At 39.1% G+C, this 19,534-nt stretch overlaps 1 protein-coding gene across 1 annotated transcript; it reads left to right on the top strand.

Annotated features, from left to right (window-relative positions):
* The first annotated feature begins 478 nt into the window (after nt 1-478).
* On the top strand, nt 479-18,888 carry inpp5l (inositol polyphosphate-5-phosphatase L). Its single transcript, XM_038704702.1, has 16 exons — nt 479-965; nt 4,697-4,738; nt 5,007-5,107; nt 5,647-5,734; nt 8,676-8,739; nt 9,348-9,451; nt 9,697-9,749; nt 12,025-12,144; nt 12,434-12,518; nt 12,625-12,720; nt 12,805-12,879; nt 13,194-13,267; nt 13,358-13,469; nt 15,247-15,315; nt 15,404-15,479; nt 16,381-18,888. The coding sequence occupies exons 1-15, from the start codon at nt 906-908 to the stop codon at nt 15,443-15,445; spliced, it is 1,185 nt and encodes a 394-aa protein (XP_038560630.1). The 5' UTR covers nt 479-905; the 3' UTR covers nt 15,446-15,479; nt 16,381-18,888.
* Nucleotides 18,889-19,534: the final 646 nt, after the last annotated feature.

Genomic DNA, 19,534 nt, shown 5'->3' with positions numbered 1-19,534 from the left:
ACAGAATGAGCCTGTGGTATGTTGGGCCTTTCAGATATACAAGGTAAATGTAATTGTCATATTGCAGCAGGGTTGTAAAATGAAATGCAATTAGTAGTTCCCTTTTGCTACAAAGCAGACAATATTTACAAAACTATATAAAATGGTGAAACAGAATTAAACAATAGTGCATGGAGCAGGCCTTTAAAATACTCTTAGCCTGATATTGTTTATGTACCCAGATAGTGAAGTTATACATTATGGTATATTTGAAGTAATCTTAAAAGTTCTTATTCTACAGAATATTATTTAATACAGGTTAGGGGTTTATGATGTGGTAATACAAAATGGTTTGGCTAAGTCGATCATTTGCAATAGAGGCCATACACATATACTTCAGAAGAGGTTACACTTTGAAGCAACGACCATGACGTTGGCTCAGCGTAGATAAACTTATCAGGAAGACTATAATTGACTGCTTGCAGCAGCAAATAGGCGGAGCACCAGAGTTAGTTGCCCCATACTGACTGCTTGGTGCGGTTATCTGAGCGTTTGTCACTGCAGAAGCAGATGCTCCGTCCAGGCTGGTTTAAGTCCTCTAAGAAGCCACTAGTCCAATTAACCAAGAGGAGGCAGAAATCCGCGCATGTCTGCTATTAAACTAACTTACTGCTCCTCGGCTAGACGATGGATGTGAGCGCCGCTCCGTCATATGGCGACGATCTGACACGACAGCCCGCCATCAGCAAACAAGTTGGACCAGAAGCGCCACAGTATCATCAGTGAGATGCGGGTGTGTTTTGAGCGGTGACAGTCGCGATTTGGGCTCACACAGTAAGCCTTTATAAGCTCCTGGAGAGTAGCTGTTACTCCTTTGGCGACGCTGCGGACTTTCCTCGAGCTGTTTGTGAAGGCGGATCGTTAACATGGAAACACACACTGATGTGCTGCTCGTCACCGCAAATGTCGGGTCACTCTTTGACAATGTAAGTAACACGGGTAACGTTAAGAGTAAAATTAAAAACTACACCAGACCGCAATGCTGCCAGAGGATTATACGTAACGCTGTTAAGCTGATATAGAGAAATAATTATCCAAGAGTGCAGGTAATTGTGTAGGAGGTAAGTTTACCTTGAATGGGCTCCATTGCTAACAAAATACATAATGGATGAAACAAGTGTTACTAACCTCTTCAGGCGCGTGATGAGCTGTTGTATATGTATAATACCACACTTATGAGTCAGTCAGTTGTGTTTCTTTGCCAGCCTTATGTAACACGGGCTTAATATTGTTGAAGAAGACGCCTCGAGTCAGAGTGTTATCTATTGATTCTCTGTAAGGGTAAGGGCGCGCGAGTTTCATGTCTCACGTGACCTGCTCCTGGTTTTATATAGAAATAATAAAGTGACACTGAAGAGTCAGCTAAGTAAAATATATATATATATATATATATATTATTGTCTATTGACGTGGGAAAACGTAAACCTATCTTTAATGTGTCCTCACAGAATTTGACCTGTCATTTTGATGTAACGCTGGACGTCACATGTTTACTGCAAGACACTTAGCGGACTTATCATAAGTTTACCTAATTTGCTATATTTCCCCGAATATCCGGACCCTCTAAAATACTATAACCCCCCCCCCTCCATTATTTATATAATAATATTATTATTAAATAATTAATAGGAATAATAATATCAGTCCAATGTGGACACTCTCCAGTTGTGGCTGCTCAGACTTATCATCGTCTCCCACAACTGGTAACTGCAGTGTGTGCAATCAATCCCTGTTGAAAAACACTGTTTATAATGATGGGACAGAGAGTCCAGGCGTTATCATAATCTATAGCATTTACATCATCAGCTCCAGCTGTATCGCTATATTTCCACGATGTTATGTAAGTTATAGTTTAAAGCGCTGTCTTAGATGTTTGTATCTTTAATAAGACCACTTTTTATTAGGGATTAAAGATGTTAGACTGGAATTGAATTATTCTAAACACATTGCTAAATAAATAAAGTATAGTAGTTTTTAGTTCTGGCCTATCCTGGGCTGACAACATTTTCAGACTTTGCAGGGAGGAGGGCTCTTATGCACTCATGGAAATTTGGCTCGGGACCATGTTTCCAGTTGCCAAAACTGGCTCCAATGAAAACATGTTAGATCCCATTGTGGGAGATATGTATACAGATGAATATCTTCCCCGGGGGACTTGAGTTTTTCTACTTACTCAAGCCCCCCCCCCCCATTTCTATAAACAAACACTCCTAAACGTTCGCTCAGCCTTCGGGATAAGAGCAAAACCTTAAGCACATCACTGGATAACTCCTTTTGCTTTACGGTGCTGAACCTGTGAGACAGTCTACTCTGCTACTGTGTGCCACGAGCAACATTTCTATGGCACACCATAGCAGTATCCTGGAAGTCCATTGTTTCTCATGAGCTTGTGTAATGATTATGTATAGTTGCATTAGATATTATTGTTACTCAAACTTTACTTTATTCATACCAAGTGTATCAGACAAAGAATAATTTGTAAGACCCTTACTTGTTGGAACACATTATTGCCAATTTGCATAAGTATTATCATACAGGTTGGAACAACAAATCATTTATTTACTGGATTCAGTCCTGTGGAAGCTTAAGGTCCTCTCTTGTTCAAAGTGCAAATCCAGAAGTGGAAAAAGATAACTGTTTCTTAGCTGGATTGTTAGTATAATTGCTGTATGATCTTTATCTCTAAAACATATATATTACAATTATAGGCCCTGTGTATATATATATATATATACTTTGACTCAGATCCGGGTCGGTTGACAGAGCCAGTGTTAATGACTGCATGTTAGTGGCCAGAATGATATGAGAGTAGTTCTTCAGGTCACAGTGGCTGAGCTGCAGTCATCTCTTGCAGGCTGCCATGCAAATATACTATGCAAAGCCATTTCTCAGTTGGTATGAAGCCACCTGGCCTCACAGAAGATTGTACATTACTCTGTGACTACAGTGCAGGGCAAATTCTGAAGCGGGTGTGTAAGAAACGACATGTTCAAATACCAGTCAGAGGAGATTTTCTGGTATGAGGATCAGAGACACAAGAAGCTTTTAGTGTAACTGTGAGGTTAACTTTAACTCTACCTAGCATCCTGTGGGACATATTTGTCACACCCATTGTGGACCTTCCATTGTCACAACTCAGTAAATCAACCTATTTATCAGTTTACAGCTACACAGGGCAGCAAGGTGGAAGAAGTAACTAATAAAACAAAATTTCAACAGCCAGAAATCACGTAAGAAGGTGTTTCCATGTCTATACTATAAAGCAGATTATTATTTGGGCAAATATCTACACTGTTAGGGTGCAACCTTGTTATATATATCCTTACAAATCCTGTGTGGTGTAGCTTTAATAATTACAGTATAAATGGAAGTCTACCTGTGGTTCTAAACAAGGAAGGGTCTGCTAAGTAATCATCAACATTGTTTGACAGATTGCTGTGTGTAAGGCTTCCTCATCATCAGGGATGATGTGTTGGCAGTGGCCAGATTATGACAGGTGCAGCAACACTTGAATGAGACTACATCCTGGAACTTATTAGTTGTATGCTCCAGGATGTAGGAACACGCAGGATCATTTTTCCAAACAAACTTTGTTTGTTTTAACCTGCTCAGAGATAATATTATTTGCTTTCTGTGATTGATAAGTTCCTGACTTCCATTTGACCCGGTTGTCTGTTAGCTGACAATGTAATTTTAAAGCCAGAAGCTAAAATGATTTTTTTTTAAATTAATAAATACCTTTTTCGTAGGGCAGCAGCTGCAGCAGGCAGCTGTTTTCAATGATAAAGCTCAGGTAAACGTATCTGAATACATAAAAAAGTAAATGGTCCTTGATGAAGATGAGAGACATGCACTTGAAGATGAAGATATGAGGATATAGGATTGTTAACGGTAGCTTGGCAGCTAAAATGTTAGCATTTTAATATGTTGTGTTTATGTATGGTTGCTACCTTGCTAAAAATAAATAAATAAACAAGAGTTTATGCAGTGATGCTACAGCTGTATGCAGCACAGTATATGGATTATTAACACTAACAGCCAAACAGTCCTTTCAATTGCTCCACTGCAAAAATCTAAGTAAGATTAATTATCTTAATTGAAGGCAAAATCTACTTGTTTTTTGTCTGACAAGACATTTCTTCTTACCAGGCGGTTTTAATGTTAGAGAATTTTTTTTGTCCTTAAGTAGCAAGTGAAATATTCTTGTTCTGTTGGCAGATAATTTTGCTTATTTTAAGTAATATTTCCCCCATTTTAATGCTTTTTCCCCTTGTTTTTGAGAGCTCACTTTTTGCAGTGCTCCACTGTGGAAGAAATAGGAGGAAAAGAAATGTGGCATGAAAAGGAATTGTTGAGTGGGGACAATAGCTAACTGTATGCCAATACAAAAAAAAGGAAAAAAGGAGTTGGAAAAACAAAATGAGCAAGTGAAAGAAAATTTAAGGGTAAAACATGTTGTAACTTATTTGATAGTGTATTTATAGCCAACTGTGCTCACACATTAGCTATAACATCTTTATTAGGTGTTAAAATGTCAGTGTTGTTTACAGCTTGGTGCACTGCTCCCATTAGGGTTACAGGTTTAGTGTTTGATTGTAAACAATTTCTTACAGAATGATTGCATGTCTTTGATGAGTTTTCTCTTTTCATTTTATAGGTGGGTGAAATTCAAAACGAATGGGTGCAAGAACTGTATAGGGTAAGTTTGAGCCTCCTTGGTTTTGCAGTAATAAATCACAGTTTCAAACATTTTAAATTTTGTGGACAGTCTGGTACAGTTCAGGTTCCTGGAAAACAGACTCTTGGAAAATGTGATAGTGGATAATATAGTCACACCAGGCCCAGCATAGATATTCAATAACAGAAAAACTCCATATGACCCCCGATAGAAAATTGACTTCATCTTGTAACACAGTGTTGAACCTCTTCACTCCTCATTACTCAGACCCGTTTGTGCTTTGTTACAGACCATCCACAGCTACAAGCCGAAGTTCATCGCCCTGCACTTCCAGGAGGTGGGAGGGAAGGACTACATGGTCAACATGGGCCTTGCTGAACAGTTCTTTTGGTAGGACCGATGTGCCGCTCATGATCCATGTTGGTGGTGTTACAAGATGAAGTCATGTTCTTCCTTCACCATCTGTTTAATGTTATCACAAACATAAAAAAAAACATAGTCCTTTATCTTTCTTTTCATTTTCCATGCATTCAAAAAGGCAACAAAATCTTATTTTCATTATTAATTAATTTGCCCAATTATTTTCTCCATTAATAAGGTAATCGTTGGGTCTATAAAATAATACCCATCACAGTTCCCCAAAGCCCAAGTGGATATATTTAGAAAGCTTGTTGTGTCCACCAAACCCAAAGATATTCAGTTTACAATCACATAAATCACACAAACATTCACATTTGAGAAGCTAGAACCAGGCAATTATGCTTTAAAAAATTACTTAAAAAGTAATTGACCATCAAGATTCTTGCCAATTAATTTTCTATCCATCAACTAAGAAGATATATGATATATGAAGATATATATGTCAAAGGGAACAGGCTTTTTTTGCTGTCTCCCCTACTCATAGCTCCGTTGTGCTCTGTTGTCTCCAGGAGCATTGAGTCCAGTGAGGAAATGAAAGACTTTGACAGGTCCTGCATCTACGTGGACAACCAGTTCAAAGCAGAAGACAGCTTCACGGTAAGACCAACTTCTAGAGTAGTTCACATGTGCTTCCACTAGATGGGGTCCTCCTCCATGTTAGTGCTCAGAGATAAAAGGAGGTGTTGGATCCACTCAGTTAAGTGACAAGCAGGAGTTGGTTGACGGTTAACCCTTGAGTAAAAACCCGAGTTTCTAGACCCCACTAGAGCATCAGAAAATGTCAGCTCTTTTGTCATAACATACAATGAAACACACATTTTGGGTTGGAAAACAGCCAACATCTGACAGCAATTTCCCAGCATGTCAGAGAATGTTATTAAGTCCTTGTTCCTGAAGTCACATGTTATACACATATGCATTAGTTATTGCACTCTTGGCTTTATTTATACTTAATCAATCTGAACGTATAGTTTGACTGTATATAACAAAATACAAAGAGTAGAGTTCCCCAATACTGACAGCATGTGATAACTAAGGTTGACCAAGATTGATTAAATTTGTACATGCCCATAATTTATTTGATTTTGTTTATTTGATTTTATTTTGTTGTTGCAAAGTAGGTAAATGTAAATATAATAAAAACATAAAAAAATGTCATTAAATAAAATATAATAAAATCTCATCATACAAATGTCTTGAATCTCACCACAAAGGGTGTGTGTGTTTATGGGTTTCATACATCAAGCCTCACTGCACAATCTCAGAAATGTGGGGAAAAACCACAGCCAAATATAAGTGACATAGGTCTCAAAGACAGAGTATGAAACAATGTTGTAATAGTTACAGAGTATGAGCACAGACAGAGGAGATGATCTTAAAGATAGGTTTGTTAAGTCACCCATGCCATTACCTACATCTCGTACCGTCATCTATCGTTGAACTCGGAGTCTGTTTCTATAGCTGAAGTCTGAGCTGGCACTCATCTGTGCTTGGCGGGACACTTCTCGGTTCATGGGCTCAGCCTTAATCTCCACACCTGCCGTGAAAACCATTTCTCGCTTCTAACTTCGTTTTTAGTGACCTCACACAGCACAAAAAAGTTTAAGGTCTTTTTACTTGGAATCGAACTGTGCGCGTAATTGCTCGTGATGGGTTCGTCAGTATTAGTTTCTCTGATGTTCTGCCCTGGTTGAGAGCAACACCTCCCCCAGTTGAGAAAAGTGGCTGAGTATTTCTTAAACTATTAACCCTTGCTCCTCCCATGTGATACCCCCACACTGGACGTCTGACAGTAGGGGTCAGTGGCTGCATCTGTAGACTGAAGGTGTGTGATGTAAAAAGGGGAAAGTCAATGGCCAGGTGTGGGGGAGACAGGCCAAAGTCAATACATTTAACTCTAGATTAAAACTATTGATCCCAGCCCATTTGTGAGCAATAAATAAAGTGTGAGGGGGGCTGGAAGACAGCTGGGACTAAGTTTGTTCGCACCCTCCACTGTTTGCGCTGAGAGTGTTTCAGCCTGCCCCCACCCCTCCTAAAGACTCATTCTCATTTCGTCTGTGCCACCTGCATTGATTTTCAATTTGTTTCCCCTTGGCTTTGGATCATCAGTTATATGGCCAAGAGAGAGTTTGGGGGGTTCTCCTTTCAGAGGGGCTGCAGGAGCAGCGGGGGCAGACTTGCATGCATTCCCAGTACAAATGGTGTTTTGATAAAAAATCACTTGTAAGTCAATATTTTTTTATTAAACTGTGCACAAACCTGATTGATGAAGATAGGTGTTTGGCCGAGTATGTGGAGGAGAATGTGTATCTGTGTGTGTGTGTGTGTGTACTTGGCTGTGCTATTTAAACAAGATATTGTACTGATCAAACATAAATTAGCTAATTGTCAGACTCCTTGAATCTTCTTTTTGGAAACATTCTTTGCTCAGCTTTTAGCATGAAGTTAAGAACACTATCAGACTCGTTCAGATAGCTCCCTGGCACTAACCTTAGTTTGGACAAGTTGGTCGCTAATTGCCGCTCACTGGAGCCGACCACGGAGACACTTCCATTTTATTAAATGAGGATGACTTTGGCACTGAAGATAAATGATCTCTTCAGGGAGAGATCTCTCATGCTCCGGCTGGATGTTTGTGTATGGGTTGGAGGGGGAGAACAGCGGTCCGTCACGCCCCGAGCCCCCTGAGCACTAGCAGATTTTTCTTCGGCCCCCAGTCACAGCGGCAGCGCTGGCAGACAGCAGGCCTACTGCTTAATACCTTTTAAATTGTTTTAATTTTCTGTCTTTATTGATCTCACAGGGCATGATTAATCAGATCAGTGGAGCAGGCAGTTAGTACATTAAAAATTGTCAGCCTCATGTCAGGGATGATTGGGTGCTGAAGGGTGCGTGCGAGGGGCAGTATGTGGATGTGTTATGTGTTCACTTTGAACGTCTCTATTCTTTAAAGTTTCATGTGTCTTTGGGAGAGCAACAATATACTGTGTTGCACTGGATTGTTCAATACAAGGCTCACAATTTAGATCACATCATGGGGATTCAATTCATCCTCTCAGCGGTTAAGTTGAGACGATTTCTCCTTTTTTTTGTCACCATATTCAGATGTTTAGGTTTCATTCAACCACTCCAAATGGGTCTGACAGAGCTCATTTGTTACATTTAAATAGCTTAAATATTATAGTTTTGTTAAGTTCAATGCGATATTGAAAATAGAAATATGTAAAAAAAAAAATAATAATAATATATATATATATTTGCATGCACTTTGGCTGGACTAAACATGTCAAAATTTAGCTTAAGGGGATTTTTTTGTGTATTTTCTGCAGGTGTCGGAAACTAAAGGTGTCAACAGTAAAAGTGTGATTTCAGTATGAATTTCTTAGATCCTTATCAAGCTCAGGAGTTTGCAGCTATGATTTTAGAGTGGTTAAACTGAAACTGATTTAACATTGTAACTTTTTTTGTGTGCTGTTGCCAGGTACATTCATCAGATGTTGTGACTTTTCTGTTCTTTATTTATCTCCCTCCACAGGCTTTGGGCAGCATGTACTTCATCCACAAGACACTGAAAAACATCTATCAGTATGATTTTAATGGTAAAAACATTACTCCCTATACATTTTCTTTTATCCTTTTATTGTTGGTCGGCTGGTGAAGGATTCATATTTATTTTTTACTTGAAAAAAAGAAAAGAGATAATTTTAGTTAACATAAGTCAACATAAAACATTCCCCTTGCTTCCTGTCCTGTTTCATAATGGCTCATATCTTCAATAAAGTAAAAACAACGTTGCATATGATTGGCAAGATCCTTGTCATTTTTTGAGATCAGGTATTTCAGGTCATTTCTCCGTGTATAATGCCAGTTGGATGGCCACCCCTCCCGGCTAGATTTTTGCAAAGAACCTGAATTTAAAGTGGAGCTGTTATTTTCCTGCTGCATAGTCCCCTCACGTTAGGCGTGAAAAAGCTCCTCAGAAAAGCTTATGGAAGAACCATAAACATCCTGCAGCTGCCACTCGCTGTGTGGCCCAAACCGATTGTTGTTCACCCAAACACAGTCTAATGGCTCGCTTATAGATCCTCTCATCACGTATGCCGCTCTGATGAGGTTAACACCAGTTTATTGATTACTGTTTGCATGTTTTCTCACTCATTTTACATGTCACACCTCTCCTTCCCCCCTCCCTCTCTCCCTCTCACAGTTAAGGATTTTAAAGCAGTGTCGGGGCAGAACAAACACATGGGCTCTCTGGATGTGGTCGCCGCAGTGGAGAAAGAAAAATTCCCAAAGAATTTCTGGCCTGATGTGAGTATGCACGAGCGTGCGTTCATGTATGTGTGTGTATGAGTGTGCATGTGTGGGGAGGGGTACGTGAGGACCAAAGGGAGATGTTGGGACAAATGAGTCTACTGGGGCTGTAGGGGCTGTCTGCTTGCTCTGACAGGGAGATGAGACAAATTATGTGAAAGGATCAATAATTATCAGTTTGGCCCTTCAAATACACGGCTCACTGCTGTTTAGTGACTCACCCTAATTTGTCTCTGTTGCAGTTCAAGTGGTCCAGAAAGGGCTTCATGAGGACCCGCTGGATCATACACAACCAGTATGTACTATACACTAACCTCACCTTGATAAAAAAGTCAAGGTTGGACTGGGTCACTCCCACTTTTAGAACAAAACTAGCACTCCTGTGATCCCCGTGATACATAGATACAAAGAAGCCCTGGCTTAATAGAATAGCAGTCTCTAAAATATCACACGATAAATAAGAAACAAAAGAAGGTAAATCATGAATGATCTGTCAAACAAAGGACAGTCTGTTTTCTTTCTTTCTCTTTCCAGTTCTGTCACCACCTCAGAAGAGGGCTGGGTTTCACATCATTACTGGGGCTGACCTTACTTTGAGATGTATTTATTTCTTTTACAAAACACTTTTCTTATGTTTAAAGCAGCAATGTATTTATAGATTTGTATTAACAGTGTATCACATGACTACTTGTAAACTAGGTGATAATATCCTTGTGTTGTGTGAGCAGCTTGTTTCGGCTGCCCACAAGAGGCCAAAGATCAGTTAATGCAGGTTTTACCAAAAGCCAAGGTTCAAATGTTAAATGTTCTCTGAACACAAGCAGCTGGAGAACTTCCCCTAAATAAAGTGGTCTAACATTGGCAAAATTATGATTTAAACAGTGAATATCTGACCAGACTAGCTAAATATTATTTATTAAATCAATTAATCTAACGATATATTTTTCAATTAATCCACTGACTAATTTACTGATTATTCTCAAGGTGTTTTATTATTCGATTAATATAACAGTTAATTTATCCAAAGAAATATCAAAAACTTTTCTCATTAATAATTCAATATTTTCTTCAATTATCCTGAAAAAGAGACACATAAAGCACATTAGAATAATGATATTATTGGCATATTTTAAAATGAGTCTTAATTTCCACGTTACTGCTGTGTTATCAGATGTGTAAATAATACTGGACCTCAAAATCAAAAGGATTTCTGTGACACACAGATTAATGTAATCACTTGATGTCTACCCTTTCCCTGAACTGGAGAATCAGTATTTTCAATGAAGTACTTGACTTAAAATGTAAAATGGTTATGACATGGATTTATTTCATCACTGGAGTAATAGGCTTTTAGATAATCACTGGCAAATGTATTTTTGCATCAGTGTTGTGCAAAGAAAATAACTGAAACAATTTACAAACGGTAGCAACAGCCTGTAATATTTGTTGAAGCCATTTTCTCGTGGCAGTTAAAGTGAATAGAAAATATAAAGTAACTTAACATTGGGGTGATGAAAAAACATTTAGAAAATCAATTGTGACTACTACTAAGAGAAACACGTTCCTTGTGTTGATAATCCTAATCTATCAGGCTTATGTGGGGACAAAAAGTAAACAGGATTTGCGGTGCTGCTGTCTTAACAAGAGCTTACAGAGCAACCTTACCACTTTGTTGGGGCTGAGTCCAAAATACTCCCAAACTTTAGATAGTTGCAGGCTGTTTCTTTAGCTGCTGCAACTGCTTGTTCTCGGATTCCCCCCGAGAACAAGCAGTTGCAGCATTTCATTGCGACTCGCCGAAGCACGTTATGCAAATCAACGTTTTATTTGGAATTGATGACGTCGATGAATTGCCCCAGGCCTAGACCAGATGTCAGATGTCTGACAGTTTTCACGTTTTGGTTGGTACAAAACAAATATTGTGGTATGATACCCAGCCCTGCCTCTGCAGTGGCTCAAACACACGTCTTCTGTTAAATCGCTGTTTTCTTCTGTGTTGTATTCTGTGGATGTTTTACAAGAAACATCTTTTTATTATCACCTGTTTTACAAATAGCACCCTGGGACTGACCCAGACTGTGACCATATTTTTATTTACTTAGCAAATGCTGTATATTTTGAATCCCCTGAATTGAAACAAAGCTACAGCCTTAAACCAACTTGGACAAATCACACAGTGCTGCTGCTACAGCCTGTGATTTCTGAGAACTTTAGTCACTGTTTGCTCTGTTGTGCTGCAGTGGGGCAGGTAATTATAATAGGAGCACACAATCTGTGTGCTACAACATTACGCTGTAAGTCAACACAGCTCGTTGGTTGGATGCACATTAATTGTTTTCCAGTGACAGCCAAAGAAAAGGAGTAAGCACTCGGTACAAAAGACAAATGTGCTTGTTTGTTGACTCAACATTAACACGAGTGCGCTCATTGATAAGAACTTTCCTCATAAGTGACACCCGTGTTGGCACACACAATCACCTATCATATGTCAGGTTTTGTTGTTATCAGATTGGTTCCCTGTTTCTCCACCTGCCACATATCACCATATTTTGTCTGTGTGTTCTTCACAGAGGTCTGGACCTGGTCAATGTCCACCTGTTCCATGATGCCTCCAACCTCATTGCCTGCAACTCCAGTCCTTCCATTTACTCAGCCAACCGCAAACGCGCTCTCAGATATGTCATCAACAGGTCAAATTTCCAGCTGCACACAGCTATGAAAAGCGTTACTGTAAAATGTAAAAGACGACAGCAAACACAGATTTAAAAAAATGATAATGACTCCTTGCTTGACTGAATGACCTCTATGAATGGAGTATATTTCTTACTCTCTTTGATAATATATCTGCTGTCAGAACACCTTTCTTATCTTGTGAACAGGATATTTCTGGAATTTACAGAAACTCTGACCTTTAACCGTTTCACCAGAGAAAAAGACACAAACATCTGTGTGATTCCTGACATTGCTATTTCCTTCCAGGATATCAGACAGCCGCTACACTCCTCTGCCTTTCTTCCTGTTTGGAGATTTCAACTTCCGATTAGACACACTGAGTCTGGTCCAGGTATGTAACCGTTTTTATCTCTCCTGAAGCTCAGATGACAGGGATGTGAATCGGACCTGGCACTGTGACACAGACCTTTTTCCTGTGTTTGTGTTTCTGCGAGCAGCACCTGTCCACCTCGGCAGATGTGCAGACAGTGAAGATGGACAGCAGCAACAAAGTGGAGAAAATCATCTGCGAAGAAAAAGATAACGACCACCAGGTGATTAAAGCCAGTTCAGTTGAGACGCCAGACATTTTGTTATTAGACCTGCTTTCACTTTAGCCGCCTTCACTTCATGTGCAGGTCGTGCTCCACATTGAGGAAAAGATGTTTGACTACTTGCACCAGGCGATTTTCAGGGAGGACAATGGCAGAGCAGTGAGTACACAGTTTCAACTTTGACCCACACTGATCCCATCAGCTGCACCCCGTGACTATTACCTATAATACAACAGGCTGCTTAGCAACAATCTGACATTTCTTTGCAGATTTTAGATTAGATCCTATCAGCGGAAATAAAGTCCTATGAATGATAGTACAGTAAATACAAAAAGCTTGGAGGTAAACAAAACTGCGATAACTCTGACAGTAAACTGGGTTTTCACCCATTCTCAAGTTGCACTCACTCAGCTCAGGCTTGGTTTTTAATGTGTTGAGATTTCCTGTAATCAGTAATGGACTCTATCCTGCAGCTTTTGAAATATGACAAAGAAGTCACAGCCTTTCATGATGTTATTAGGGAAGAGGACATCACGTTTCCACCCAGGTAAGACTTGTAACTGAGCTACGTGCTGCCAACACAGTGTGCATAAAATTCCACATCTGTTGTTATCCAATAAGTGTCTCTCTCTCGCAGCTACCCCTACAGTGAAGAGTACACTAAACCGACCCAGTACATGAACACTCGCTGTCCTGCCTGGTGTGATCGGATCCTCATGTCACACACAGCCCAGGAATTCATCCATAAGGTCAGTCAATGCTGACAGTCATTATCTCTAAATCTGAAATTCATAACTTTCTGCATGTTAACTGTTTTTACACATCCACACAAAGTGCATAATATATTTCTTCATAAAAGGTTTATATATGCTCAGTTTAATGCAGGATTGCAACTTCTTAATAGACAAGGCTAAGTGGCGAGTGGGCCTTTCTAACACCATTGTCCAAAGAATATTTACGTTCTTACAGTCTAGAGGGTTTATTACAAGATTAATGAAATTTATCTTAAAAGCTGACCGATGGTTCTATTATGGGCTAGTACATTATCTTTAAATCCCTTATCTTTCGTTTGAAATAATATTCACCCTTGTTTTGAGCACTTTGCCTTTTTTTTTCTTTTTGATGCCTCGGATAGATTGCAGGATTTTGTATCACAAAGTCATTTTCAAAACAGTGAGTCCTTGATTTCAGAAAGAGGCAGAACAAAAACAGGCTTGTTTCTTCTAGCCTCACATGTCTTTGCTGGAACCCACTGTGTCTTCGTCATCCTCAGAGCTGCTGTAAATTTCCTAATTACCATATTCCTTGCTTCAAACTGGCCTCTGGCTGTCTTGGTGGCTGTGTATGGTCCTGGTCTGTGCTCACTGGGAGGCTGCTGAGACCGGTTGGGTTGCCTTCTCACGTGGCTCTGGTTGTGGTGCTCATCCAGGTGCCGCTCCCCAGCTGCATTCCCGCTGGGTCTCTTACCTCGGGTCTGATAACTTCTTCCTTGTCAAATCGAGTCAAGTCAAGTCAGTTTATTTAAAAACAACCACTGTTGAACAAAGTGATGTACAAAGTAATGCAATTAAAACAACAAGAAAAAAGCTAAAAAAATAATAAAATAAAAATGCAGCGATAATAAAACATACGACGTTGATGAAGCATACAGCAATAAATAGAAATGTAAAGCAACCAGGACAGATAAGGGTGAATGTCTCTAGACTGACTCGAATGCCAAAAATAAAAATATATTTTAAGACAAGACTTAAAAGGCTCGGTAGTCGGGAATGATCTAATGAGAATGGGAAGTTTCTTCCACAGTCTTGGGGCCACAATCGAAAAGGCACGATCCCCCTTTGTTATCAGTGGAGCCTGTGGCATAGTTCAGAGGAGCAGGTTTGACGATCTAAGACACTTGTGGCGATCCGAAGCTCTTGTGCTAGTGATGTAAACAAACAGCAACACTCCCCCAGTAGCGCGAGCTCCCAGTCTGGCTAGGTCAGCTAATAGAACCGCAGAGCCTACTGTAAGCAGCAGTGCCATTTACATCTATGACCATGGATGTATAAGATCCACATACATGGCATTGATAAGCAATGACTTTCCCTGATATTTTCATCCCGGTCTGAACGACAAGCGCAGCTCCCAAATGGAGTATGAGGTCTTTTTTTAACAACAACTGACAGCAGTTGCTGTGAAAGACTCTTCTCATCAACTTACTTACAGTTCATTCGAATATTAGGGGTCAGCCCTAATAGCTACTAAAATGTATTATCTGTTATTAGCATTATGCTGTTGATTTAAATGTGTGTAAAACATTTCACTTTCTGTGAAATGACTCTGGTCTGACCAGAATTTTTTGGCACCGCTGTACGACCCGAGAAAATGTGCAAGGCTCAACATCTAACAACACTTGACCATGCAGATGCCATTTCATTGAGTCATTTTAACTAAAAGTTATAGATGTAAATGTTAATGTTGAATGTTCCATTTTCATATTGGCTTTGTCTAGTAGATTAAATAAAAGTTCCCTCTTCTTTTCAGAGAGATGACGATGAGAAGAGCGTTGTTTACGACACAGTGGGCCCTAATATCTGTATGGGAGACCATAAGGTAACAGTTTAAATAGCATGTACATTGTGCAGGCAAACAAACCAGCCATGTAGAGTAACTCTGGTGTGTTCTTGTGTTTTTCTCGTAGCCGGTTTTCTTGTTCTTCTCACTGAAGACAAACGACCATTGACTCGGATCCTTCTCAATGGGAAGAGCATGTGCCAGTGAGTGTTTCTATACCGTACAGCGTGTGGAAGTGTATATGTGTCTATGGGGTGATTCGAAAGGAGGGGATTCAGTGTGTGAGAGCAATCACAATAATCTCGCTCCGTTCCCCAGAGAGCCATAAGCCAGGCTGGCCCACTAGAGTCAGGATATGAACTAAGATGAAGTGCCTGAGGGACACGAGTGTTCCTTTGTGTCTAGCATAGTAGGATCACAGGCAAACAGCACCTTTAACTGATATATGTCCATTGAATCCTCTCCACTGTCACTATTTCTACACGCTAAGTGCATTGCTGGCCCGCTTTTCATTAATTACCATCTGGATGGTCGGCAGGACAAACATGAATTGTGCTGGACAGCATATTGGCATTTTTACGGCCATGATTTTGTTTTGCTGCCGTTTAAATTTATTTTTTTAAGGATGGACTGCTTTTTCATGAATGTCCTTATCCACTTAGATCCGCGCAGTGAAGATGCTACAACCAGCTTGCTTTTTCATTTGTGTTTGACATTTTGAGACATAGAGCATATTAATTTCAGTACATTAGTAACTTGATATTTCTCAGGCCACATTTGAGCAGTAAGAGAGAGGTGTCATTTTTTTAATACAATGCATGTTGATAAAAAGCACTTTTTTATGAATGGGACATTTTATACCTTACATTTTAATTAAATACAGAAGTAACATAACATATTAATTTATGATCACATGGGATTGGTTAGCCTCATTTCTAAAGGGAGGTGTTTTTTTGTTTGCTTTGAATGGCTGCCAATGGCTTTGGTATTAATTGTGTCAGATAATGGGGTAGACGCTCTTTATGATTACCGTAAGTGATGTGATTCACGTTATAACACTTTTGTGTGTGTGTGTGTGTGTGTATGTGTGTGTGTCTGCCGCAGGTCTTCGGCCACACCTTCCACAGAGCTCTTCCACAGTGTCAGTACTAGAGGTTAATCAACATGATGGTTACCCGCCACAACCCACCAACTCATCAGCCAGCTACGGGTCTCGACACATTTAGTCCCCGTTGTTAAAACCCCGACCTCATGTCACTGGTGTCTCCCATCTGATCTCATTGCCACATACTGTCGACAGCTGCAGAGACACAGATTTATCAGCTGCTGTCGTGGATTTCTGAGGCAGTTGCTCTGATTCTTCAACTCACTCTCAGATCTTAAGCCCCCCTCACCTGAAAGCTCAGTGTCACTGAGGACGTCAATACAGTTCCTGCTTGCAGCCATGGAGACTGTGATCGAACGATGACATAAAGACTGCAGTGTATGATTGTGGACCAGCCCTTTTACATGGATGTGTACAAGAATATGCAACGTTTTTATAAGAGCGATTGTGGTCATTAAATTTTTTTTAAATGTCTTTTTTTACAGGCAGTGTCAGATAACCCCCGGCCAAGGCATCACAAATTTACTCATTCTGTTTTGGCGCTAAGTAATCTATGAAATCTCAGTCAGTCAGGCCGCTCTGTAGCAACTGAACTGGATAGCTTCCACTCAGTAGGTTTTCAATTAGCAGTTGAATTCAGCCAATCACAAGCCAGTATTGTGAAACTCCTTTTAGTGAAATAATTTGAAGAACATCAGTGTTGTTATGAGTTTATGTAAAAAAGGAAATAATGAAAACTAAAAAATATGTGATCTGACCAAGTATAGGCCTACTGAGCATGTGTGCATGCTTTTATTTTGTATTTTATTACATTTTTAGTTCAGGTATTTACTTTTTTAAGTTGTTTACTATCAATATAAGCAGTATATTTACACCACAGGGAAACACAGTAGAGGAATGCTGCTATCTCAGTTTCCTGTTGACATGTTTAGTCAGTTATCCTCTGTAGCTAAAATATTTTCCATGAAGGATTTCTCACTGACATGTAGCTGCTTCATCACAGCAGCTTTAACTATGTCACATGTCTCTTGATTACTATGCATAACAAAATCTATTACAGAATTTATTTTGATAAATGTATGTGGTGATAATAATATGGAAATGATGTAGAAAAGACACTAGACAGTGGACTAAAAGGCCAATAAGATTTTAAAGCAGCAACAAAACCAACTGCAACAGTTTTGTCTGTTTATGAATGTTGTGGTAGGAGCTGAATTAAGTAGAGTGTTTCACCTTGTTTAATTTGAAGCAGCATTCTTTTGCAGTTTTTTCCGTGTACCAATAATAATACCAAGTGCTTTATTCCACAAGCTATAACCCAGCAGTTCTCCATGTTTCGATTTCCTCAATTAGAGAAAGTTTTCTTCAGAAATCTCTTCCACCCCGTTCTGGTTGGCATCAACCATATTTCATTGCCAAAATATTTATACGTAGGGCTGGACGATATGGCCAAAGATTTTATCACGATAAAAAGTTTCATATCTTTCGATATCGATAATTATCACAATAAATATCAAATCATTATTTCTTTTGAGTTTAAAGACTCAATCAACAATTGATGCCAAACAGTGGATCACTTCACAAATCTGAGTTTGAACATTAAAAACAATTATTTTAAAAATCTTTGTCAACAAATGTGCATGAGAAAAATTAAGTCAAATCTTTTCTCAGTCCTTTTTCCTCAACAAAAGAAACATTTTAATAAAAAAATTAAGTCCTAATTCGTTTGTGATTCAGGTAAATAAAATCAAACCTTTATTGAATATTTATTTAACATTTGTTATATTGTTATTGAAAAACATTGCGATAATTATTGTTATTGTTTTATTGTCCAGCCCTAATTATATGGTAGGCCTTACATGTTTACTTCTAACTGCAGTTAAGGAATGTGGGCTTCACACGTGTGCGCTACCATACACAACACAGAAGGCACTTTTGCTTTTGGATTTCTTTGAATTTTGTCTTATTTTGTTGATTTATAGTCTCATATTATAACACCAGTTCTGTATAACATTTTTGATGTGTGAGTAATTTGTTAGATTCTTCAATCTGGTTTAAAAACTGACTAATTGAAAGAATTGCAAACATGTTTTTGCTTCGTTACATCCATTCATTAGCCATACCTGCTTATCCAGCTTGGGCCAATTCCAGCTGATGTGTATAATATATATTTCTTAGTGTTTTGTGAAATGTCTTCTGTCTTATACATCTTGGTGGAACAGAGCAACCCTTATATTCATACATTAACACTTTTCATGCATAAATTCACAGATATTCATATTAAGTTTGGACTGTCTGCCATGTTTGTACTGTGAATCAGTGATGCAAATGTCTGGATACTGGATGAAGAACAGTTTGTAAGTAATAAACTTTTAGCGGTTCACTGTTGACCAATCATGGGAGTGAAGTTTATTATAAGGCCAGTATTATCTTTAGATTAACTCTGGTCAAACACTACATCATTGTGATATTTCCCTCTTGTAAATAAAATATTACCCTAATAAACATTTTGCTTTGTTTTTTATTGGATCCACCAGCACTGCATATGCAATCAATATGTTGCAACACGCCGGGGATTTTGAGACTGACAGCTCTGGCTTTTCAGAACAACCAGTTATCCTTTATAATAGAATTTGAATCACAACTGTTTGGATATATATGTGAAAGACACAATGTCATTGGTCTTATTTCCCGATAAACCTGAAAGGTTGGGTGAAGTATTGCATGCCAAAGACAGTGCACGTTTCTTAATGCTGCTGCCTTTCAGGGTTTAGCTGTTAACTAAGAAAAGAGATATGGATCTCATAAGGGATGTCTGTTTTTTTACTTTAAGAATGCAAAATGGCACTAATGCTGACTTTGGGTCAGTGAGATAGAAGAAATATAGAGCAGAGCCATGCAAAATGGACACTGAGCCTGCACTACATTAACCCACTGTGTGTATATTACTGGATGTCTGTGTTATGCAGTTTCCATAATTAGGGAATAGAATTCAGCTGTAAGGTGAGCTGTGTTTATGCTGTGGCAGAAGAAAAATGACATCAAAAATAGATGAGGTATTAAGTCTGCCCTCTAAAGCTGGAATGGGCTGTTGAGGACGTTTTGGTCAGATTGAAAGTCTTCAAGGGTTAACAAATCAAGGAAGTGATTCTA

This window comes from Micropterus salmoides, unplaced genomic scaffold (genome assembly GCF_014851395.1).
Source record: "Micropterus salmoides isolate LMB-PRFRI ecotype aquatic unplaced genomic scaffold, ASM1485139v1 Ms_hic_scaffold_7, whole genome shotgun sequence".
In the NCBI taxonomy this organism is placed as follows: Eukaryota; Metazoa; Chordata; class Actinopteri; order Centrarchiformes; family Centrarchidae; genus Micropterus; species Micropterus salmoides.
Note: the sequence above shows the minus strand (reverse complement) of the source record. Positions and strands in the feature narration are given on the sequence as shown.

Bases quoted from the DNA above. Each gene is read 5' to 3' on its own strand.
- inpp5l (XM_038704702.1), top strand. From the start codon at position 906: ATGGAAACACACACTGATGTGCTGCTCGTCACCGCAAATGTCGGGTCA. The intron at 5,735-8,675 runs GTAAGACCAACT...CTCCCTCCACAG, and splicing joins AAGCAGAAGACAGCTTCACG to GCTTTGGGCAGCATGTACTT. The intron at 12,519-12,624 runs GTATGTAACCGT...TTCTGCGAGCAG, and splicing joins ACACACTGAGTCTGGTCCAG to CACCTGTCCACCTCGGCAGA.